This window comes from Dreissena polymorpha, chromosome 9 (assembly GCF_020536995.1).
Source record: "Dreissena polymorpha isolate Duluth1 chromosome 9, UMN_Dpol_1.0, whole genome shotgun sequence".
Taxonomy (NCBI): Eukaryota; Metazoa; Mollusca; class Bivalvia; order Myida; family Dreissenidae; genus Dreissena; species Dreissena polymorpha.
Window position 1 is genome coordinate 21,811,959 of NC_068363.1, and position 25,348 is coordinate 21,837,306.

The 25,348-nt window shown below is 35.3% G+C and overlaps 2 protein-coding genes across 4 annotated transcripts in view; both read left to right on the forward strand.

Moving 5' to 3' along the window:
• Nucleotides 1-25,348, forward strand: part of LOC127846702 (endonuclease/exonuclease/phosphatase family domain-containing protein 1-like) — a 182,249-nt gene that overhangs the window by 64,197 nt on the left and 92,704 nt on the right. The window lies entirely within an intron of this gene.
• LOC127846701 (rhophilin-2-like) overlaps nt 1-25,348 on the forward strand; it is a 63,103-nt gene that overhangs the window by 21,448 nt on the left and 16,307 nt on the right. The window contains exons 5-9 of the mRNA XM_052378191.1: nt 2,286-2,363; nt 3,609-3,733; nt 4,607-4,715; nt 11,115-11,264; nt 23,632-23,727. Coding sequence (XP_052234151.1) covers nt 2,286-2,363; nt 3,609-3,733; nt 4,607-4,715; nt 11,115-11,264; nt 23,632-23,727 — 558 coding nt within the window. The remainder of the gene's footprint in view (nt 1-2,285; nt 2,364-3,608; nt 3,734-4,606; nt 4,716-11,114; nt 11,265-23,631; nt 23,728-25,348) is intronic.

Here is a 25,348-nt window from a genome sequence, read left to right on the forward strand (position 1 = left end):
TTTGAGATGACAGCTTACGCCCATGCATAAAGCCCTAGTTTATTTGATATGACAGCTTACGCCCATGCATAAAGCCCTGGTTTATTTGAGATGACAGCTTACGCCCATGCATAAAGCCCTGGTTTATTTGAGATGACAGCTTACGCCCATGCATAAAGCCCTGGTTTATTTGATATGACAGCTTACGCCCATGTATAATGCCCTGGTTTATTTGAGATGACAGCTTACGCCCATGCATAAAGCCCTGGTTTATTTGAGATGACAGCTTACGCCCATGCATAAAGCCCTGGTTTATTTGAGATGACAGCTTACGCCCATGCATAAAGCCCTGGTTTATTTGAGATGACAGCTTACGCCCATGCATAAAGCCCTGGTTTATTTGAGATGACAGCTTACGCCCATGCATAAAGCCCTGGTTTATTTGAGATGACAGCTTACGCCCATGCATAAAGCCCTGGTTTATTTGATATGACAGCTTACGCCCATGTATAAAGCCCTGGTATATTTGAGATGACAGCTTACGCCCATGCATAAAGCCCTGGTTTATTTGAGATGACAGCTTACGCCCATGCATAAAGCCCTGGTTTATTTGAGATGACAGCTTACGCCCATGCATAAAGCCCTGGTTTATTTGAGATGACAGCTTACGCCCATGCATAAAGCCCTAGTTTATTTGATATGACAGCTTACGCCCATGCATAAAGCCCTGGTTTATTTGAGATGACAGCTTACGCCCATGCATAAAGCCCTGGTTTATTTGAGATGACAGCTTACGCCCATGCATAAAGCCCTGGTTTATTTGATATGACAGCTTACGCCCATGTATAATGCCCTGGTTTATTTGAGATGACAGCTTACGCCCATGCATAAAGCCCTGGTTTATTTGAGATGACAGCTTACGCCCATGCATAAAGCCCTGGTTTATTTGAGATGACAGCTTACGCCCATGCATAAAGCCCTGGTTTATTTGAGATGACAGCTTACGCCCATGCATAAAGCCCTGGTTTATTTGAGATGACAGCTTACACCCATGCATAAAGCCCTGGTTTATTTGAGATGACAGCTTACGCCCATGCATAAAGCCCTGGTTTCCCAGAGTGCGGCTCATTTTTTTTAGTTTTTTTTTTACGTTCTTATTAACAAGTAATTAACTTTTTCAGTGCGGGAACCGAATTTTGAAGGCCTGTCCAAACAGTTTGGATCCAGATGAGACGCCACAAAACGTGGCGTCTCATCAGGATCCAAACTGTTTGCTATTGTGATAGTAGTCTTTGAAAAAAATCGAAGAAAATGCTAATTTTAGAAATTTAGCAGACAACATTTTAGCAGACGACAAATTTCCCAGCATGCAAAGGGTTAACTATTAATCTCTGTTGACTATTATTACAAAGTAACTATGAGGGCATCGTTATGAGCATATATTATAATGTTTATAAATTTGTAAAAAAATATTTTTTTCAAACTGTCTTATTAAGATATAATTATGAATTTTTCATGGCCTTCATGCCAGATCTTAAATTTGTTGTTAATTTGTTCATTACAATAATATGGACATGGATGTGGGCCCATTAGCTAATGGCAACTTAAATGTGTGTACGGGGTATTGTGCCTTTAGATTTTGTGTGAGAACAGACTATGACTGCATTTTAAGATGTTTTGAATGACTGGGGTCGTATTCCAGAAGCATCTTAAGTTAAATTTTATTCTTATCCTTTAATTGGGAAATTTTCTTAAGTGTTTCATTTCATATTGCAATAGATTGGCATCAAGATATACATTTAAATAACATCAATATGCCAATGTTATTTTAGGAATACCAAACAAAACATGTGTTTCCCTATTTAGTTAAGAAAAACATAACATTGTTATTTTGAACTTTAGTGAAATTATTTAAGAAATGACTTAAGATGTTTCTGGAATACCACTCCTGATTTGGGAATCCATAAAATAAATATTAAGTTTACCGCCCTGGTAATGCACAAATGTCTTCGATAATCTAACTTACTAACAAAAAATAGGTCCCGGTGGCGTAGTGGATATGGTGTCCCTCTAGCAACCAAGGGGTCATGTGTTGGATCCCCACCGTGGAGGAATTCTTTAGATCTTATTGAAAGTCACCAAGTACTGGTTCCACCCAGGAAATGATCTCAAGAGTGTTTCAATAAGCCTTTGGCTTTCGATACAATCTCGCTATAATAAATAGGTTTATAGGTTTATACTTACAATTACCTCTCTTAGTAACCACTGTATTGTTGGTATCAAACATTGTCCCTGGCCCCTTGCAGGACTTCATATTGGAGCACTACAGCGAGGATGCTGACAGCTACAACACGGCTCTACAAGATCTACAGGAGCTCAGACTGGTAAGAGACAGAGTGGATGAATAATATTCTTGTTTACAAATCGTGTGCAAAACACCATTGTGCCCCATGTGCAGTTGGGTGGGGTAGCCATGGCACAGTTTTCTTAATGTTTGAAAACATTGCAGAGTCTTCAAAATTTGCATTGCAAACGTTATTATTATAGAATTATGACAACTTTGTTTTCATGGTTATCCCACTTTTAAAGGTGTCAAACGACAGTCAATATCCATGTAATAAATATTGGGGTGCAAATAACGTAGCCAACTAGCTGTACTAAGAATATTGATGAAGAACTGCGAAATCCAGGTACTTGCGGTAAATCGGGCTATCGAATTCGGCAGTAATTTATTTCTGATTGGTTAGCGGATGGCTCAGACATGCACTGAAACTTCGCTTCTTTCCGAAAATCTTACAACTTGGCAACGAAACAGTGCATATGCCGCCATCTTGAAATATTTTAAAAGATTGATTAGCAAAATAAAACACTGCGGTAGCATGTTGAAATGCAATATGTTAACCAAATTATATATTGTTTACATTTATGCTAGTTAACTGGTTTTTCATTTCCTGCGGTCAAACAATATGCACATTGTATTTCATGTGCAAAATACGTGTCGTTTTCGGAAACAGTTTTTTTCATCGATTTTACATTATTTTCGACGTTCTTTAAATTATTTTTATAGAATGATGAATAAACATGTGGTGATACGGATAGTCTGTTTAATAATATTGTATGGTTTAAATATGACGTCATTGTGCGAATGGGATATGCACTGAATATTACTTCTGGGAATAAATATTTTCAGTTTGGAAATGCGATGGTACTGATGCTTTTTAAACGGACATAGGGATACCGTTTTAACGGTAACGTTTCGTTTATTTCATTTCGTTTAAACGTTTAGAAAAATCTGTAAATGTGACACCCTTACCCACTTTAAGTTTATTTTCCCATCAAATTCTATTTGAATAGGATACTTTTTATAAAGGTTTGAATAGACAACTCATCAACAACTCATATTAATTGACAGATATGACTGTTCTTGCAACAGCTGGACAAACTTTCATTTTTTGCAGAAAAGTAGGTAGTATGGCTTTTTATTTGTGCATGATGCAGCAACAGAAAATGCTAGTAGTTAATAGTGTTTCTTTATTAAACTGTTGAAATGGTTATGGGTTCATTGTGGAAATATTAAATTATCGGTATGTAATTAAAAGCCTAATCATGATTTAGGAACTGTCTTTCAGGCTATTCGCACTCCACATAGGAACGACTCGGGCGTAGAGCTGTTGATGGAATACTACAATCAACTCTACTTCCTTGAGAAGCGTTTCTTTCCACCTGATAGACGCATCAGCATCATGTTTCATTGGTAGGGCGCTGGTCTGGCCTTGATTTCTCAATAGATCATGTGTCTTTTTATAAGACAATAACTGTGGATTCTATTACTGCAAAATTATCTATGTCCGTCGGCATATTTTTTTGTTTCAAAGTTTTTTTGGTCATGTAAAATTTGTTGATTTCTGTTTTGGGAGAAAAAGAGGAATTTGGGTGGGTTATTTTCTGTCAAGTTTGTGTTAAATTCATTTATCGATTAAACCAGGAAATTAACAAAATTTAATTTCCTACACATAATTATAATTTTAGGGTGATTCTCGTTCACTAAAATTTCATTTAGTGTTATATTTGTGTACTTATATTTTTGGGGATATGAGACTTCAGACATACATGTAGGCGTTTGTCAGATTTTTCCAGTTGTGGTTGAGCGCCAGCACAAACCCTAGAACATTAAGCTGTTTTGTTTTTATGTTACAAAAATATGTGCATTTCTAAAAAAATTGAAGAGACAAATTAAATATTTTGTCCACTCTTGTTTAAGACAATAACTAAGACTTTGCCCAAACATTATTTTAGAAAGTTATTTTGAAAACATGTGATAATAAACTTAAGTAGGTAAAATCTAAAGAAAAATCCAGAAATCAGGCCTTTGGATGGACTACATGTAATTTCCTTAGCTACAGATGAATGTTGTTATTTTAAACTCACCTGTTGAAGTTTTATGTACTTCCATGTAGACAAAAATAGACCCTTTTTCTTATTTAAAAGTTTAATATGGTACCTGTAATTGCAAAGAATTTTAAACAAATTTTTGACTAAAACGTTTGGTTGTGTTAATTTTTTTTTCCTCACAGAGGCTTTTATCTGTTTAACACTGTTTTGATATAACAATAAGCTGTGTGCTCAGGTATGATTCGCTGACTGGTGTTCCAAATATCCAGAAGACGTTGACCTTTGAGAAAGGTAGCGTTATGTTCAACATCGGTGCGCTGTATACCCAGATAGCCTGCAAACAGGTATGTACATGTATCCTATGTGGGGAATTGGTGTTTTTCTTCGTAGCCAGAAAGTGTGTTTTTTTTTGGGGGGGGGATGGGGGGGGGGGGATTGAGGGTGGGACAAATTTCGACCCCATTTCCAATCATAAAAAGTATATATATTGTGTATGTTTTTCACAAGTGACTGTCTAAAAATGTCCAATGGAAGCACAACATAGTTTGCATCATGAGCTGCCCCAGGCCTATCTTTCATTGGCTCACAAATGTTCGGATATTGTCTCAGGAAATTCACATGCAATATATTGTCACACACAAAAAAACACGAGCATTTTGTATCTCATTAAATCTATGTTACCAGACCACATCTAACGTTCACATTTTGACTATTGCTATAAGGAACACTGATTTTGTATGAGTAAACTTTATTATGCCGCCCTTCGAAGAAGAGAGGGTATATTGCTTTGCACATGTCGGTCTGTCGGTCGGTCTGTCGGTCTGTCGGTCTGTCAGTCGGTCCGTCCACCAGGTGGTTTCCGGATGATAACTCAAGAACGCTTAGGCCTAGGATCATGAAACTTCATAGGTAGATAGATCATGACTGGCAGATGACCCCTATTGATTTTGAGGTCACTAGGTCAAAGGTCAAGGTCATGGTGACCCGAAATAGTAAAATGGTTTCCGGATGATAACTCAAGAACGCATATGCCTAGGATCATGAAACTTCATAGGTAGATTGATCATGACTTGCAGATGACCCATATTGATTTTGAGGTCACTAGGTCAATGGTCAAGGTCACGGTAATCCGAAATAGTAAAATGGTTTCCGGATGATAACTCAAGAACACATATGCCTAGGATCATGAAACTTCATGGGTAGATCGATCATGACTCGCAGATGACCCCTATTGATTCTCAGGTCACTAGGTCAAAGGTCAAGGTCACGGTGACCCGAAATAGTTAAATGGTTTCCGAATGATAACTCAAGAATGCTTAGGCCTAGGATCACGAAACTTCATAGGTACATTGATCATGACTGGCAGATGACCCCTATTGATTTTCAGGTCACTAGGTCAAAGGTAAAGGTCACATTGACTCGAAAAAGTAAAATGGTTTCGGGATGATAACTCAAGAATGCTTACGCCTAGGATCATGAAACTTCATAGGTACATTGATCATGACTGGCAGATGACCCCTATTGATTTTCAGGTCACTAGGTGAAAGGTCAAGGTCACAATGACTCAAAATAGTAAAATGGTTTCGGGATGATAACTCAAGAATGCTTACGCCTAGGATCATGAAACTTCATAGGTACATTGCTCATGACTGGCAGATGACCCCTATTAATTTTCAGGTCACTACATGTAGGTCAAAGGTCAAGGCCACAGTGACTCATAACAGTGAAATGGTTTCCTGATGATAACTCAAGAATAATTAGGCCTATTTGTTTAGATTATTTTATTTTCATAAATATTTAATTCCATGCCTAGTAACTATGTGATTGTCCAAATTTTGGTATTTGAAATCTTTACATGTTACATGTTAGAGTAAATATTGACATGTTCCTGATTTTTTTGTTCAAACCTTGGGCTGACAGTTATTAAACCATAGTCTTCTTTGTTGTTATGTAGAAATATGTACACATACCGGTATGTAAGATTATAATCAGTCTGCCATGCAGTTAGCTATACAGAGAATGTATTCAGAAAGCATGTTTTAACCCTTTCCCCTCTTAGAAGCAAATAGAAAATGGCTTTTGCAACCAACATAAAACCAGAACAGCCTGCGTTTAACTCGCAGTCCATTCAGGTTTTATGCTGTTTGCTGCTCATCAGTATCCAAGGATTGGATACGAAGCCTTTAAAACTTGAATTAAGTAGGAAAGGTTTTAAGTTAAATATAACTTTCTAAGGAACAACAAATGTGTCAAAATATGTATCTAAGTGGTAAAGGATTAAAATACACTGGGCCCATATTCTTAGACTTAACTCTTTCAGTGCGGGAACCGAATTTTGAAGGCCTTTTACAAACAGTTTGGATCCAGGTGAGACGCCACAGAATGTGGCGTCTCATCAGGATCCAAACTGTTTGCTATTCTGATAGTATTCTTTGAAAAAAATTGAAGAAAATGCTTATTTTAGAAATTCTGCAGATGACATTTTAGCAGACGACAAATTTCCCAGCATGCAAAGTGTTAAGATAAAAGAGTAGTCTTAGAATGAACAAAAATACGTCCAGCATTTGAATATATAACAAGTTACACAGGATAAGGGTTACTAACAAAAATGATCTAAACTAGAAATTATATAGATGGCAGTTAATGGTTAATGGTTAAATGGTTAATGCCCAATCAAAAGTTAAGCAATTCTTGAGTACCGTAATTACTCTAAAAAAACAAAACATTTTTAAGTGTGAAAATTTAGATACAAAAAATATTGAAAAATTACAGGTGTCCGAAAATTTATAGACAAAATTAAGATGTCCAAAAGTTATAATGAAATAAAAGCAAAAAATCAATTTTCAATAATTTTCTTGTGATTAACTCTTCTTTTTCTGCTTTAAAAAGAAATAAATACAACTTCACAACTTTGCTAACTTTTGCCTGAAATGATGTAGAACAAAAATGTAAAAGACAAAACACTCTGATAAGAGTCTGCTTCTTTGAAAAGGACAACTTTGAATAAATCAATTTCCACCACTATACATGGTAATTTAATTATTATGCGAATGTAATGGTCAATGGTCCTCAGGCATGCATCTGCCAGGTTTTATGACCTTTTTCCGGTTGTGAAAATCCATGATCAAAGTGACACGAGATAAGTGCAAACAGGGCCGAAGTCTGTAGAATAAAATATACTGTCTGAAAATTAAGAAACATCAATTATGGACGAAAACCTGTATGTCCGAAAATTAAGAGTACAAAAAAATAATTTATTTTTGCTAAAAAAGAGGGTGTTGAGAAACTTAGTGTCTGAAAACCTAGAGTAATTACGGAATTCCAATTTTAAGGAATACCGTAAATCTGCGAATATATCGCCCTTGTATATAATTCGCACCCCCGAGTTTGGTCAAAATTTATCGGTAAGAATTGAAAATCCGAGTAAAATACGCAGTAAAAAAATCAGTGTCTGAAATCGGCCATTTCTGAAAAAATGAGTCAATATATTTTTGTGTTGTGAAAGTAGCAAATCAATTTGAGGTTATCAACCATCTGTTTCACAGTAATACCCCAGTATATTTATCGCGATGTGTTATCGTGCAGTTGTCATGACAGTTCCATAATAAATATCTCTGTATATTGTTTATATTACAGTTGATTGTTACCGATAACACACGGGCCACCTGCTGAGACCCGGGTCAAGCAGTCATAATTGCAAAATAAAGAGAGACGCTGTTTGTTTGTTTTTTAACATTTAATTCCATTTGACAATATTCAGGACGATAATAATTATAATAACAAAAAAATAATAAGAAGACAAAGTGGTTACTTCCGTTTTTATTGTAGTCTAGATGAATTACTCTTCCGAAGTGTTACAAAATCGATACTTTAGTTAAACTTTAAATACAATTAAACCGCTCGTGTTTTGCTCGTATCCCTTTAATTTAAATATGCCGCTGTCATTAAGGATAGCTTGGGAGTAAAAAACTAATTAATTAATTATCACCTTTCAATTTAATTCAGCAATCGGCAGAAAGGTGTAATATTAGCGTCATAGAACTTATTTATTTAATAACAACTCTTTTCTTCAGATATGGTAAATATTCGGTAGAAAGATAAAAAGTGGTCAGCTTAGAAATATTTATTTACGGGTATTGTCACGTTGTTGTTTTTCATTCGCTAATCTCTTTATAGGACTTAGTGTCCGGTCGCTATTTTGTAGGCAGACGACAATATTAACTGTGTATACAGTGTCTGCACATGAATGATCTACTATTATCCGATAGCTCCACCCGTTCTCACGTTTCATTTGACAACGTCATTTCATGCGTAAGCGAGCTCAATGTTGATTGGCCAGCTACCATGTGCACTTTAATAACAATAAGGTCAAGCGATGTCTCATAATCGGGTACAGACCGGGTTTCGTTTACTGCGAACACTTTCATTGAAACAGAGAGACAAATATAGAAAACCAGTCCGATAAAAATGGCGGATGTTTTCAACGAAATTTTACTAGATTTTTGCATTTTCGCAATTTAGATTTTTATACAGCCAAATTCTTAATATTGCAAATGGCTCAAATGCAGAATAGCGAGAGCCCTGTTGCCCCCCTTTGATGTAATGTTGTAGTTCAAAAAGGCTGCCATGCAGCAAATAACAACGATTTAAAAATTTTTTTTGCTCTAAACTCATATATAATACGCACCCCCTACTTGAAGAAAAATTAAAGTTGGAAAAGGGCGTATTTTATTCGCAGATTAACGGTATTCTTTATTTGTAGACTCAAGTCTCACCGTTAAGTCTAAGAATTGTTTGGTAAATATGCTCCCCAGAATGAATCAAATACAGGAATGTTCATGGCTTGGGCCCATTCTTTTTATTGATCATTATTGACAAAAATTTAAATAAACAAAAACTCTTTAAATAAAGCAAGTTTCTTTGTACCTAATTGACAATTACCTAGATTTCTACCAAACGTTTTCAAATCAGGATTTTGCTTGCGATGGAATTGTCTCTTACTCATATTCCCTTCTTCAAAGAAGCGGTGTATATTGCTTTGCATCTGTAAGTTGGTTGGTTGGTTGGATAATCGCCCGATGGTTAGTTGTTCCGTAGACCATTAGTTTCCTCACAAAAGAAAACACTTTGACCTACAACCATGCAAATTGGAATGATGGTTTATTCTGAGAAAATATATCCGGTCGCTATTTTGTAGGCAGACCACAATATTAACTGTGTATACAGTGTCTGCGCATGAATGACCTACTATTATTCGATAGCTCCACCCGTTCTCACGTTTCATTCGACAACGTCATTTCATGTGTAAGCCAGCTCAATGTTGATATGCCAGCTACCATGTGCACTTCAATAACAAGGGGTCGTATTCCAGAAGCATCTTAAGGTAAATTTTATTCTCATCCTTAAGTAGGGAAATTTTCTTAAGTGTTTCATTTCATATTGCAATAGATTGGCATCAAGATATACATTTAAATAACATCAATATGCCAATGTTATTTTAGGAATACCCATAAAAACATGTGTTTCATTATTTAGTAAAGAAATGCAAAACCTTGTAATTTTGATCTTAAGTGAAATTATTTAAGAAATGACTTAAATGACAGAAATGTTTCTGGAATACGACCCCAGGGATTACGCTTTGCTCCTTCTTAGCTTGAATTCTTCATATTAGAGACTTCCTTATAAAAATACAACAAAAGCAGAAAGTCTGAACAGGCTAATCTAGCACAACACTTTACCCACATGCATTACCGTAATTACTCTATGTTTTCGGACACTAAAAAATTTTTTTTTATCGTATCCAAAAACTTAGATTCGAAAAATATTCACAAAATACAAGTGTCCGAAAACTTAGAGTCGAAAATCGAAGTGTCCGAAAATAGCGTCAATTGTGTCAACGACTACCGGTAATAGCATGCGCTTGTAAAATACCATGCCGTATAGTATAAATTACAGTTTTATATGTTTGCACTGCATTTTAAATAATTGTAAATGCTTTATTTATTTGTCAGAAAGTTACTACAAGGTTGTACTTTGACCAACGAGTTCAAAGATGAGCATTTGATGTACCGATACTCGTTAGTATGAACCTGTAATTAACGCAATAAAAAAAGCAAACTATGAATTCTTTGTTTGTTCATTTCCAATAGTTGTTGTCTAACACCTTCCATTGTTCGTAAAACTTGCAATAGGGTGCATCACACTTTGAAGCGTTTAGTATTTGTCACAGTTATTTTACTGAGAAGGGGTAGTACCATTGCGGTAGATAATTGAATTTTTAATTGGCACTACCCCAGATAATTGTCATAACGCTTATGCTATCGGGGGAAACCATTGTTTAATACTGGTTTACATGATTATTTACCCAATAACGCAAATGTAATGGTCAGTTGCCCTCAGGCATGCACGTGCCATGTTTTATGATGTTAATCTGGTTGTAAAACCCCATGATCGAAGTGTCATTAGATATCGAAAACAGGACCGAAATTCGGTAAAATAGCGCTGTAAAATATACTGTCCGAAAGCTTAGAGACATAATTATGGACTAAAATTGTGTGTCCAAAAATTAAGATTCACGAAAAATAATGATTTTTGCTAAAAAAAAAGGGGTGTCCGAAAACTTAGAGTGTCCAAAAACATATAGTAATTACGGTAAGCCTATTCTTAGAAAGAGGCTCAAGTTCTCAATGAAACTGATTTCACTTGTGTTTGAAATATAAACCTTATTTTATGTTATTTATCAGGATCGATTAACAAAACATGGCTTGAAGGAGGCAGTGCGTTACTTTGAGTTGGCGGGCGGAGCGTTCCGCTACCTTCACAACCACTTCACTCACGCACCTTCCATGGACATGCAGCCTCAGACCCTGACTATGCTGGTACAGCTCATGATGGTATGTTCCGTAGGTTACACTTCACTAAAAAAATAATTGTGTTTATGAAATTCTTGAGCGCTTTTATTGTCAATATTTACCTGAGTTTGCTTTAGAAATAGAATATACTGCATTATCAGGTAATGCAAAGAAACTGGAAAAGTAGCACGTATGCACTATTACAGTCGGATTGATACAGATGTTTAGGAGAATCTTTCGCGACGAGATTACACTATCAATACATGAAAGGTTTAAAACAATTAATAAACAATTTATAAACATATCTTTATCAATGACATGGTTGGCCTCAAACAATGTAAAAATATGGAGGGGTTATCCCAACCCTTCGGCCCGGGGCGTCTGAAAAAATTCCTGCAGAAAGCACTGAAATACTCTAAAATTGATAACTAATGTTATCAAGTTGTCAATTTACGTTAACAGATTAACTTAAGTTCAATTGTTACAATTTGTATCATTAGCTCGGCTGTTTTCAGAGAAAACCCAAGGTTTTGTCATAGCCAGCTCGTCGTGTCCGTCGTTGTGTTGTGTCGGCCGCTTTGTGCTAAAACCTTTACATTTTGTAAACCTTTACATTGGCTCTAAAATCAAAGTGCTTCAACCTACAACTTTGAAACTTCGTATGTAGCTGCACCTTGATTAGTTCTACATGCCACACCCATTTTTTGGTCAATAGGTCAAATGTCAAGGTCACTGTGACATCTAAAAAAATATAATCTGACAAGCTTTCATTTATTCAAAACTGCACCCGCAGCCGACGTGGCACCCGTTATTTGGTGCTCTTGTTTTAAGTTTACTAAACACTTATTGTCATATATTGATTTAAATACATTTGAGCATTGGTCTCTGAAAGGTAGGCTTAATGCAGCCAGCACAGGCTATTCAGTGACCACACTTTCAGCCTAAACTTGATTTTTGTTATGATGACAGAGTCTCAATCTGTCAAATTCACGGCCGAAATTCCCCCCCCCCCCCCCCCCCCCCCCCCTGAAAAGTATACTTTTTTCCCCTTTTTTGGGGAAAAATTCTCCCTAAAAAAAATATAATTTTATTTTTATTTTTATAGATAGATGTCTCATGATTATTATATCTCAATTCTATTTTAATTTAATCTTGTCAAACAAACTAAATTATGAAATAAGCAATGAATATAGTGCAAACATGTACAAATGTAATAATTAGAGAGTAAGTTAAAAATCCCCCAATAAGAGAAACGCTGCGAATATTCCCCCTGCTATGGGTAGCGACCTGCTTCCCCTAAAATGGATTGAGGGCCCTGGATGAGCATTCCTTTCAATGGATGATTCTAAAATGCTGACAGCACGCACTGATCTGGGATGACACTACACACATGCATTAACCCTTTCCCACTCAGAAGCAAAGTGAAAATGGCTATGTGCAAACAGCATTAAACCAGAACAGCCTGCAAGTAACTCTCAGTCTGTTAAGTTTTTATGCTGTTGGTTGGAAATGAAGCCTTTAAAACTTGAATCTAGTAAAAAGGTCTTTGATTCAATTTAACTTTCTGAGGGACTACAAATCGTATCTAAGTGGTAAAGTATGTATCTAAGTGGTAAAGTGTGTATCTAAGTGGTAAAGTATTTATCTAAGTGGTAAAGTATGTATCTAAGTGGTAAAGTATGTATCTAAGTGGTAAAGTATGTATCTAAGTGGTAAAGTGTGTATCTAAGTGGTAAAGTATTTATCTAAGTGGTAAAGTATGTATCTAAGTGGTAAAGTATTATCTAAGTGGTAAAGTATTTATCTAAGTGGTAAAGTATTATCTAAGTGGTAAAGGGTTAAGCCCCATTTTTCACTGTTTATATATTATCTTTCAATACTGTATTTAAAATTTACCAGAAAACAAAATCAGTTATTGGCAAAAATAGAATGATGTTGTTAAGAGAATAATAACACCGGTATCCGGAGAAGTGCCCCCCCGGAGAACTGCCCCCCGGAGAACTGCCCCCTTATTTTAAAGGTGGCGGAGAGGTGCCCCCCCCATCAAATCGGTAGGGGCGGAGAACTGCCCCCCTGTCAGAATTTAGTAGGCGGATATCTGCCCCCCCATCAAATCTGTAGGGGCGGAGAACTGCCCCCCGGTGTCATATTAGTTATTAGTTACGTAGTGAAAACAATACTTACGGGTAATTTTACGTTATCGCCGACCACATTTTATCCGGTAACAATTTAATTTCAGTACAAGTATATTACCATTTATCGAACTGAATAACACAAATTGTCTAGAGGCATGTGATAATACTGTTTAAGGCCCTTGGTACGCATCTGCACCACTCACTATACATGAATGCCTTGTAAAAGTCGTGTTTTAATAAGAGCGCGAAACATAGTCGAGATCCACACAGGAAACGCGTGCGTGTTAATACTGGCAATGTGTTGCAACTAAATATAGACGTGCAACTCGGTACTTATGGAGGAAAAGTTACATCGGAATTAATTTACATTATAAAGATAGTATTGACCCATGGAAAAAAAGTTAATTGACATATAAAAAAGTAAATTAATAGGCAAGGCAAAGGCAATAATTTAGCTGACTAGAAGAAAAAAGTGAAGTGAAGTTGAATTTATAAGCAATTTATTTATGTTGTTTAGTTAATTCATGTCTTCTAGCACCTTATCCGTCGGTAGCATCGCCAGACCGTCGAGTCGTCCGCAGTTTGCATTTTGAGCAGATCATGTCGACATGCCAAACAAAAAAAATCGGTAACAGTTGCTTTAATTAGCAGCTAATAAGGCAGGCAGAGAACTTGTTACCGTTAACGATAAGTACCGCGATCTTTTAATCTTTTAATTGGTAGACGGACCGACCTTAATTGTTAAGAACTTGTTAGCTTTGAATAAAGCCGCATATGGGTTTATTATATTGAACCGTCCAAATCCGTAATTGGCGAAAACAAACAAATAAATTATTGTTTTCAGCTGGCATAAGGATGGATTAAATTGCATGCTAATTGTTTGTTTTTATTACGGGGAAAATATCAAATAATTCAGCCGCGAAAACTTTTTATTAGCAAAAAGTTATTTGTTTTACTTTGTTCACATTGACGAAAATCACGTGATTATAAAGTTGGCGACGTGACGACGTCCATGCCGAGGTAGGTATTTTATGCCGTTTTATAACTTTTATTACTTGTACAACTTTATATTACTTTTGAAATTTCACTCAATTTCCATACATAATAGCAAGAAAGTTACTGGCGTTATTGTCATTATAATACTCGCTTTATATATCACCGCTATTTCTTTAATTAGGGGGCACTTCTCCGGGTCATCAATTCTGACAGGGGGGCAGTTCTCCGCCCCTTATTAATCAGCAGGGGGGCAGTTCTCCGCCCTATACAAAAACAGTGAGGGGGCAGTTCTCCGCCCAGTGAAAAATCTTTGGGGGGGGCAGTTCTCCGGGGGGGCACTTCTCCTCCACGTGGTGTAGGTGATACAGTTTCTTTAGCTTTTAATAACAACAATTGAATCATACATGTAACAACACTTAATATACATTGTATTTAAGAGGCATACTTCACACAGGAACAACACACTCGGTATGATCCCACTTGTTCATAGCACATTACAGATTGCCCCATGGTGTAAGCAAAACAAGGGCAATAAATGTTTTATCCTTCATCCCCTGTGAATAGTATCATACAAGACTACAATTAAGTTACAAAGTTTTCTGATTGCTAACAATTGAATATATGTCTAGCCATTCCATAAATTGTAATTATAATTTTCAAGCTTCCTAAGTTTTTTGGCCATATTTGGATGATTTTGTGTACATAACTCTAACAATGCCCATGCTTTTACATTAATAATTTATTTGCACATCACTATAAAAAATGCATCATTTTCAGTGAGGGAACCTATTATGTCTATACAATTTGAACAGTGAACACTTCATGTTCTTTATTATGTTGTTTTGTATCAAATAAAATTTGAGTGAACCATATATATAATTTCCACATCATGAACTTTGTTCTTATTCAAGTCACTTGTTCACTATAACATTCTAATGTTTGAGGTAGAGAAACCATTCTAATTCAACAAAATTCTTATTTAATTTTTTTTTATTTTTCATGTTCTAATTCTTTTAAACTTATTTTAAAAAGTTGAGCTACCAATGGTTAAATAGGGCTTTATGAAGTATCATCACAGTTTAGCCTGCGCAGTCTGAACAGGCTAATCAACATTGCACTTTACATCATAGGTGGACTAAAGAAAATACTTCTATTAAACAATAAATACCATAAAAGCAAAAGTTTTGTCCCTGATTGGCCTGAGCAGACTGACACTTTACACAAATGCATTAAGTATTTCCAGATCCAGATTCATATTTATTCCACAGCATGATCTTTGTTCTTATGTTTCAAGACATATTTTCTCAAGGGGAACATTCTGAGGAAGATCCTCTTTAACAAGGGGTACTTCTTCTTCGACGGCTCACTAACATCCCTGTCACTGTAACATAACTGTCCCTTGTACAGCCTTGCCTTGCTTGAGTAATAAACAAACCCCTTCCTCATGCTATGGCCTCGACTAGCTTTTGATGACTTTTGGCTGCTTGCTTTCTTTTCATACTTTCTGCAACTGCTGGCACTTTCACCATTGTTATCATCATCATCATCATTTTCACTGTCCATGTCACTGTTGTGGTACTGACCATCAAAACTAGGGATTGAAGTGAGGCTGTTTCCTATCTCACTGTTGTCACAATCGCCGTTCTCTAACTGTAATTCATCAAAGTCAGAATAGTCTTCTTCTGCGATGTCCAGTCTCTCAAGGATTTTCTCTAGATCACTCTCAAGTTGGTCTTTTTTGGCAGGTTCCCCTGTTTCTTCTATATTGTCGTCTAGAAGGTTGTTCTTGCTGCCTTTCATGTCATGTTGGTCTTCTCTGGCATTAGCATAATCAGCTTCAGATTGTTCGTCATTCTCAACTACTTCAACCATGTCATAATCTCCAGAATCCTGTTCATAGTCATAAACATCATGTCCCAAGTCAGTGTCACAAGTGTCCTTATCATCATCATCCACATCCTTATCATCAGACACAGCTTCCACAGCGTCCTCCTCCTTCACGTTACTGAAGCCCAACAGACCAGACACACTGACATCACACAAGTCTTTCTTAGTTTCACTTTCAGTCATCTCCAGATCAAAATCAAACACATAAGTCACTAAAAGCTTGAAACGGGACACTTCCGGTTTCATGGCATCAAGTTCTCCCTTTTCCACTTCACTCATCAAGTTATCATAATCCGCATCAGATTTGTATTTCTGCCCAAACATGTCCTTCTCCAGATTATCATAATTCATGTTAGTGGATTTTGATGCAAGCTTGGTCGAAAAGCTGTTGTTCACGGCTTTCATTTTTTGTGATTCCAACGAAGGCTGTGTCGATAGTCCGGTGAATAGCGCCTCCTGTGGGTCGTAATTCATGGATGTGGAACCCAGGTCCTCTGGAAGTCTCTCATACATCATGGTCTAGAGAAACCCTGACTGTAGATGACTGTAATAATAAAAACAATATTAATTTAATTTAAATATTACATGTATGTATTATTTGTTCACTGTAATGAGAACAAAAAACATCATTATTTGTTTGAATACATGTGTATTTTATATTCATATAGTTACTGTTATAATAATGATGTTTTTGTTTTTATTACAGTGATTAAATTTACACAAAATACACATTGTATAAATAATATTTATTATATTTCATTCTTTATCAACTGATTTAATATAATATTTCGAAACAATTATTATTTGAATGTTTTATTTTTTGTTAAATAATTCATCTGTCGTTTTATATTTTACTTTATTATATCTAGACTGTTAGAAACTAGACTAGGAAAATAAATAAATATTTATTATAATATGTTTATATTATTCCCAACAATCATGTCTAAAATGACATAAAAATTCAAAACTGTTACATGTACATAAATAATCTTACTATTTATAATATATTGTATCATTTCCAGACTGAAAGGAAATAATAAAATGGAATTTATTTAAATTGTTTTATATAAGAGTATGTACAATTTCTTACAATCATATGTCATTATAAATTGAAAAACGAAATTACAATACTAATATATGAATCAAATTTCTTTTTAAATTGAGAAAATACTGTTACATGCACTTACTTTGTATAGAAAAGAAATCCAGATACAAAATATAGCTTGAAAGTATGTAAATGAAAGTAGGATTTTATATATCTCGTGGTATTTCTTGGGCTTAAATACTTAGGTCTTCAGAATAAAAAGCGAAACAAAGATCTTATCCAAATAAAATTGACAATATTCTCACATCTTTAGATTTATGCAGATTTTATCTGATGTAATGTTGCATAATGGCACTGTTTCACAATCAACCTGTCAAACATGTTAAGCACTTTTATTGTGTAATCGCCCTGTACAGTCAGTGGTCAATTATCAAGATTTTATCTCTAAAATTATTTTCAATATTCTATTGTTTACTCATCAATATATTTGTCACTCATTTATGATAAGGTCTATTGATAATTGAAAACAAAGTTATGTAATTATCTCTTTTAATGATCATTAACAAGGCTATTCCAATATTTTCTTAGTTATTATGTTACATGTATGATGACAGTGTTAAATTTCTGTTCTTAAACAAATACTTCACATGAATATTACACTTTTAATAAGAAATTTATAAATCATTATTGTAATTTCAAAAGTAATTTTAGGTATAAAATTATACATTGCTATTGTTATGTGAAAATAATAAATAACATGTGTACTAAGAAAATAGTAAATTACGTGTGTAATAAGAAAATAAAAAAATACATGTGTAATGAGAAAATATTAAATTACACATGTTATAAGAAAATAATAAATATAATGTTTAACAAAAACATGTAACATGAAAATAATATAAAACATTTGTCATAAAAACATCTTCAGATACCCTTTCAATAAGAAAATAATAAATTACATAATTGTAATCAAATAAAAAACACCTTTATACTTATAAGCAGTATGAGATAGATCCACGTTGCCAGCAGTTTAGTTCCTTCCAATTATTATCTGTACAGACAAAATGTGTCAAGATGTTCCCAGTTAGAACAAAGGCAGAAACTTTTATAACTTTCCAGATAATCTCCTCAAATATATCTCCAGATTTATGGAAGCCATTATGACTCAATCAAGCACTAAAAGCTGTCAATTAACTAAGACCTATATTGAGAAGGATGGCTGTTAATTTAGAAAGTGCTTGGTAACCTTGGGGTGGCAAGTTTGCTGTCAGGTGTCAATTAGGGGTCTGTATGGACCACATGTTTGGCATGCGTTTGTTTTGACAGTTTTATAATCCCTTTCTGAAGGGATTAGGGGTATTATGCTTATCATAGAATAGAGTTAGATCAAAGAAGCTTCGGCATTTGTAATATTGACCTTTTAATCAATACATCGCATAATGAATTGATTTATTTTCAGTCCAAACAGAAATCAGGATTTATCTATTTGTATGATGTATTATCAGCAGTATTTTAAATACAACAACAACAACATTTATTAGCTCTTAAGAATGCAATTGCTTTTTAGCCAAATGAATTATACAATTATACATAATACACAAGTGTAACGACATAGATGATAATTATTATGAAATTAGGTAATAATGATACAAATAATGTAATGGAGGAAGTTAACAAATATTTTACTGCTTCATAACATAGGATATGTTCTTCTAACATCGATAATGATAGTTGTTAATAAAATAATGAGACAAAGAGTACATTGTTACAATTAATTAATTTATCTATGTATACTATTTTTTCCCAGAATTTGATGAGTTATAATTAATATGAATGTTAAAATGAAACTAATTATGTTGAACCATGTAATATTTGTTTCTAAATTGTTCCGTAAACAATTTGCATTATATATATTTTTTGAAAGATTAATGATTTCTTTTTAAGCTCTCCCAAAATTTTTTGGGGAGAGCATATAGTCGCCCCTTCGTTCGTCCATGTGTCCGTCTGTGCACAATTTTTGTCCGGGTTATTTCTCAGCAACTAATGACTGGAATTCAATGAAACTTTATGGGAAGCTTCACTACCAAGAGGAGATGTGCATATTATCAGCGGGTTCTGGCCGGATGATTTTTCACAGAGTTATGGCCCTTTGAAATTTTATATAAAAAAATTCTTGTCCCCCAAACTACTGTGCCCTCAAGACGTTTCCTTTTATCTGAATATACAGTGTAATATTGTGACAAAAAAAAACCTTTGGGGAGCATCACTCGTTTCCGACTGGTTTCTTGTTTAATTTGTGTTTTCATTAATAAATCAAACTTATTTAACGTTGGTCATCTTTGATAATATGACTTTAAAGTTTTTCTAATACCTTTGTATATTGGACAGAAATGGTATTCACTTTCTTCGATATTAAGATTACAAAATTTACATTTCCTGTTATCCTGAGGAATATTGTGGTATCGCCCTCGTTCTATTTCTAATCTGTGTGATGATAGGCGTAATTGAGTTAGTGCTATTTTAAATTGATTTGTTGTAATGATATCCAGATATTGTTCTGTATTAAATGTGTCTTTAATGCGGCAATATGTATTTAGTCTTGATGAATTATTGATCTCATAGTGCCAGTATTGCTTGTAATGATCGAATAATCGCTGTTTTATTAGATTGTAAATGTAGGTTTGTTCAGATTTTTCTGTCAGGGTTTCTTGTTCTTGTTCAGTCCAAGGCTCACATGTTTGCCCTACTGGAGCTCGATTGGTCATGGTCGGCTCAGGTACTACTTACATGTACCCCGGGTACTCTAAAGTATACTTACATGTACCTCTGGGTACGGTAAATATAAATAAACGTACCCGGTTGATATTAGACTGTACCCGAGTTGTATTCCCGCCCAAAATCCATTGTCGTAAAACGCACCGACGTTAATCTTAAACAAACTTTTCTTAAAAAAAAACCTGCATCAACATGCTTTTTGAGGAATACGGACAAAACCCCTCCCGGATAAAAACCCTCCTGTCATTTTCATAGGGGGCGGACGAAAACCCTCCCATGAATAAACATGGGCGGACAAAAACCCTCCCATGAAAAAAACGGGGGAGGACAAAAACCCTCCCATGAAAAAACGTAGGCGGACAAAAACCCTCCCGTAAAAGAAATTTAACACTTAGTGTTGCATTCATTAATCCGACAAAATTACCCATTGTGTGTATTGTGTATTGTGTTTTCAGGGGTGTGAAATTGAAAGAAAATGTGCATCCATTAAATGTAAACATACCGCTTTCTAATGTGCATATAAATCCGATAATCCAATATAATAACAACATCAATTAAAACATAAAATGAGGCCATTCATAAACAAGTGAATTTAAATTTTGAAAGAATGCAATCAATACAATGCAACGTTTAATCGCGTTATACGCTCATTCATGCAAAAAAAACATGCTTTCCGGGAAGTTTTTGAAAACTTTGCGAAAATGAAAGTAACATTCTGTTAACAACTAACAATTCGTTAGCATGTAACTAATTTGTCTTAATTACTTATTTTATTTATCTTTGACTGTAACGTTTTCAATTGCATTTTTGCAGACAATATATAAAGCATACTGTATTGTCAAATATGTCAATGATTCGGTAATTTAGGCCCACTAATCAGCTAATCATAACAATTAACTAGTAAATGGCATACAATAATATATATCAAAATAGCAAACTGTGAATCTGCAACTGCGGACAAAAACCCTCCCGTGAAAGCAATTAAACACCGACAAATGTAATTGCGTCACACATTGTTGCATTAATTTTCATTAATCCGCAAAATTTACTCAAAATAGCAAACTGTGAATCTGCAACTACTTTTAGTTTTTAATTAGTTTAATCACAGAATCAATTAAAAGCCATTAATCTCCGACAAATGTATTTGCTTCTGCGGGATGTTGGATGGTCTGGCGTTTCTCCCAGTGAATCTGATTGCTGACGATTTCACGGGAGGGTTTTTGTCCGGTCACATTTTTTCATGGAAGGGTTTTTGTCCTCCCCCGTTTTTTTCATGGGAGGGTTTTTGTCCGTCCCCGTCTATTCATGGGAGGGTTTTCGTCCGGCCCCTATAAAGCTGACGGGAGGGTTTTTATCCGGGAGGGGTTTTGTCCGGCATTCGCTTTTTGAGTATGAGTTTGATAATATAGATGTCATTTAACATAAAATTGACATAAATAAGAACACAATTTATTATAAAAAATAGCCGACAACGACCGATTTAGCGTTAAAATTCCAGGTAACGTTTAAGTATATTTACTGTACCCGGGGTACATGTAAGTATACTTAAGAGTACCCGGGGTACATGTAAGTATACTTAAGAGTACCCGGGGTACATGTAAGTAGTACCTGAGCCTTCTGCTCACCCGATAAATTCCTCCAACTTGCCAGATAACCATTCTCCATCCACGTTACCAACCTATTATTCTCTTCTTCTTTTTTTCAACACATTTTATTCAGTGATTGCAGACACGTACATATACAATATAAATTATAACAATAATGTTGTGCACTAAGAAATAAGATCACTGCAACGAAAGTACATGTAATGCATCCAACATAAATCTAAAGTTTTTTGTTATAGTAGTCATCGATGACAAAGCGAATGTCCCTGACAAAGCATATAGTTTAGAGAAGTATCTTGTAAACATTACAATTACATGTAGTTGCTTGTTGAAAAAAACAGTATACAAAATACATAAAGAAGAAAAAACAAACATCTTGTGTTTATAGACAAAGTGCAATGTGTACATCTTAATAACAGACAAAAAACGCATAGAGACACATTTAAATTTAAGTTTTAAAGGCTTCATTTTCATTCCTTAGTTACTGATGAGCAGCAAACAGCATACAACCAGAACAGCCTGTGAGTAACTTGCAGTCTGTTCAGGTTTTATGCTGTTTGCTGCACAGCAGTATCTTAGGGTTGTAAACGAATCCTTTTAAACTTGAATTTACTGGTACACTGTAACTCCAATATAACGCGGATGACGGGGTCCAAGCCACGCAACAGCGTTATAAACGGACAGCGTTATAAGTTTTGAGCTTATTTATTTACGAGGGCTATAAAAACAGGTAAAGTATAGCCTATAATATAGGTCCTGTGTATTGTCATGCTGTGTTGTCATCCGCAAATACATGCATATAAACCGAATCGAATGATAACAGTATACATACTGCTTTTCACTGTGCACATTTATCCGATAATCAAATATAATTACAACATCACTTACGAAAAAATAATGTTAAACATTTATGACAAGAAATATGTTTACTAATTTCGTAAACATTGAACCGCTTTGATAGGGAATACATGTAATAAACACGCACTCGCGAGTTTTCACACCTTTATTGACATTACACAACAGATTAACACCAATTAGCTGTCGAGTGTCGTTAAACCTCTTATCAATTAAAATCAGTTAAACGGAGGGATAAAGCAATCAAGCTGTGATCGCCGGCTTCTTTGAATTTTCTGAGAGTTGCATAACATGGATTTGAGTCAGAAATGGAAGGTTGGAGAAAAAACGGGTCCAATGACCCCCTGCGTTATATTGGACACAGCGTTATAACGGACTGCACTATATTGGAGTTACAGTGTAGTAAGAAATGTCTTTAACCCTTACAATGCGGGAACCGAATTTTAAAGGCCTTAGCAAACAGTTTGGATCCAGATGAGACGCCACAGAACGTGGCGTCTCATCAGGATCCAAACTGTTTGCTATTTTGATAGTATTCTTTGAAAAAAATCGAAGAAAATGCGAATTTTATAAATTCAGCAGACGACATTTTCGCAGACGACAAATTTCCCAGCATGCAAAGGGTTAAATTTATTTTATCTTCTAAGAGACTACAAATGTGTCATAATGGGTATCTGAAAGGTTAAGTGTTAAATATGGTGTCCGTCTAGTGACTGGTAGGTCACGGGTTCGATCTCCACTGTTGGAGCATTCTTGAGATCTTTTCCATAGACACATAAGTACTGGTTCTAGTCCCTGGAAACGAACTCATTTCAAATAAGCATTAGGATTTCTATGCAATTGAGCTATACAAAATAGGTTTAACTCTTTAAGGGCTGGAACCGAATTTTAAAGGCCTTTGCAAACAGTTTGGATCCAGATCAGACGCCACAAAATATGGCGTCTGATCAGGATCCAACCTTTTTGATATTCTGGTATAGGTCTTTGAAAAAAAGTGAAGAAAATGGATGATTTTAGAAATTCAGCAGACACCAATTTAGCAGACGACAAATATCCCAGCATGCAAAGGGTTAAACTGAAGTGTTACATCTTTGTTGTTCTTGTTGTTTCAGTCCCAGGCCCAGGAGTGTGTGTATGAAAGCCTGTGTCTGGGGGGCGTGGCAGGGGGAGTACAGCAGTGCTCCTACGCGGCACAGGAAGCTGCCATGGTAACTTTTGTTTTGTTTTGACCCAAAACCATGCAAGTTGGTTTAATGGTTATACATGCGAAATGTTCCTATAATGACAGGACAGTTCCGCTTTTGGGATGTATGCCCCGCCATGGTGTCATGAGACGATTCATCCTGACACTCATTAAAAGGATGCTTATTCAAGAAGTTAACTGAATACCGGTAAGTTACAATTCAATTTCGAATTGGCCCAAACTTGCCATCACTAATCCTTTATGGTCTACTAATAATTGCCAAGTGTTGTTTACCAGTACACCTTATCTGTAATACTGATATATTTAACCAGGTTTTCCTAAGGAAAAAACTGGTTATTAGATTGGCGAATGTCGGCAGGCGGGCGGACTGGCGGGCTGGCGGGCGGAACAAGCTTGTCCGAGCCATAACTTTGTCGTTCATTGTGAGATTTTAAAATCATATGGCACATTTGTTCACCATCATTAGACGGTGTGTTGCGCGAAACAATTATGTCAATATCTCCAAGGTCAAGGTCACAATTTGAGTTCAAAGGTAAAAAATGGCTATAAATGAGCTTGTCTGGGCCATAACTTTGTCGTTCGTTGTCAGATTTTAAAATCATTTGGGACATTTGTTCACCATCAATAGACGGTGTGTGGCACGAAAGAATTACGTCAATATCTCCAAGGTCAAGGTCACACATTGAGTTCAAAGGTAAAAAATGGCCATAAATGAGCTTGTTCGGGCCATATCTATGTCATTCATTGTGAGATTTTAAAATCATGTGGCACATTTGTTCACCATCATGGGAAGGTGTGTGGCAAGAAAGAATTACGTCAATAATTCCAAGGTTAAGGTCACCACGACTAAAAATATTAATTTTGATACAAATGGGGTTAATTATAAACAATTATCAGACAAAGGGAGACAACTAAAACTGAACTGATTAAATCAGTTCAGTTTTAGTTGTCTCCCTTTATCTGACTTTTTTTTCACATTGAAAACCTGGTTTTGTGACAATTTTGTCCCTTGTTTTTTATTGAATTTGAAAAGCAATCAAACAGCGTTGGATGACTGTTGTTACAATTTACTGATATACGTATTGTTATCCTGTTACTTGGCTTCTGAAAAAAAGCAAACTGGGTTTGTGTTTGATGGCTTAATGTTACTAACCCCAGATAACAACATGCAAGTGACATTCTAAATAAATAAAGTTTAAATGACATTTTCACCATTAATAATTTACTTGCATTTTTACTCCATTTTTGAAAAAATATTCGTTACATGTGCTTTTTATCTTAATTTATATTAACTTGTCAATTTTTCATTATCATAAAAAAATAACTTCAGGCTATGTGTTGATGTGAGGTACTATACCCATGTGTTGATTGGACGTGGTGTTTTAATGTTCAATGCCCATCTGCATCTGGTGACCTCATTGTGAGAGGACTTGCCCATGGGACATAAATAACATCCAATCTTTATTAAAACAAATAAATATATCCCACTATTCACTTTACTGTATACTTTGGAAAAATAGCGAAGGTTTGCATTTATGAAATTCAGAAACACGAATATCGTCAAATGATTTATGAATTTTAATGCAGGTGTCTCACATGTACCGTATGTTACAGATGTCTCACAT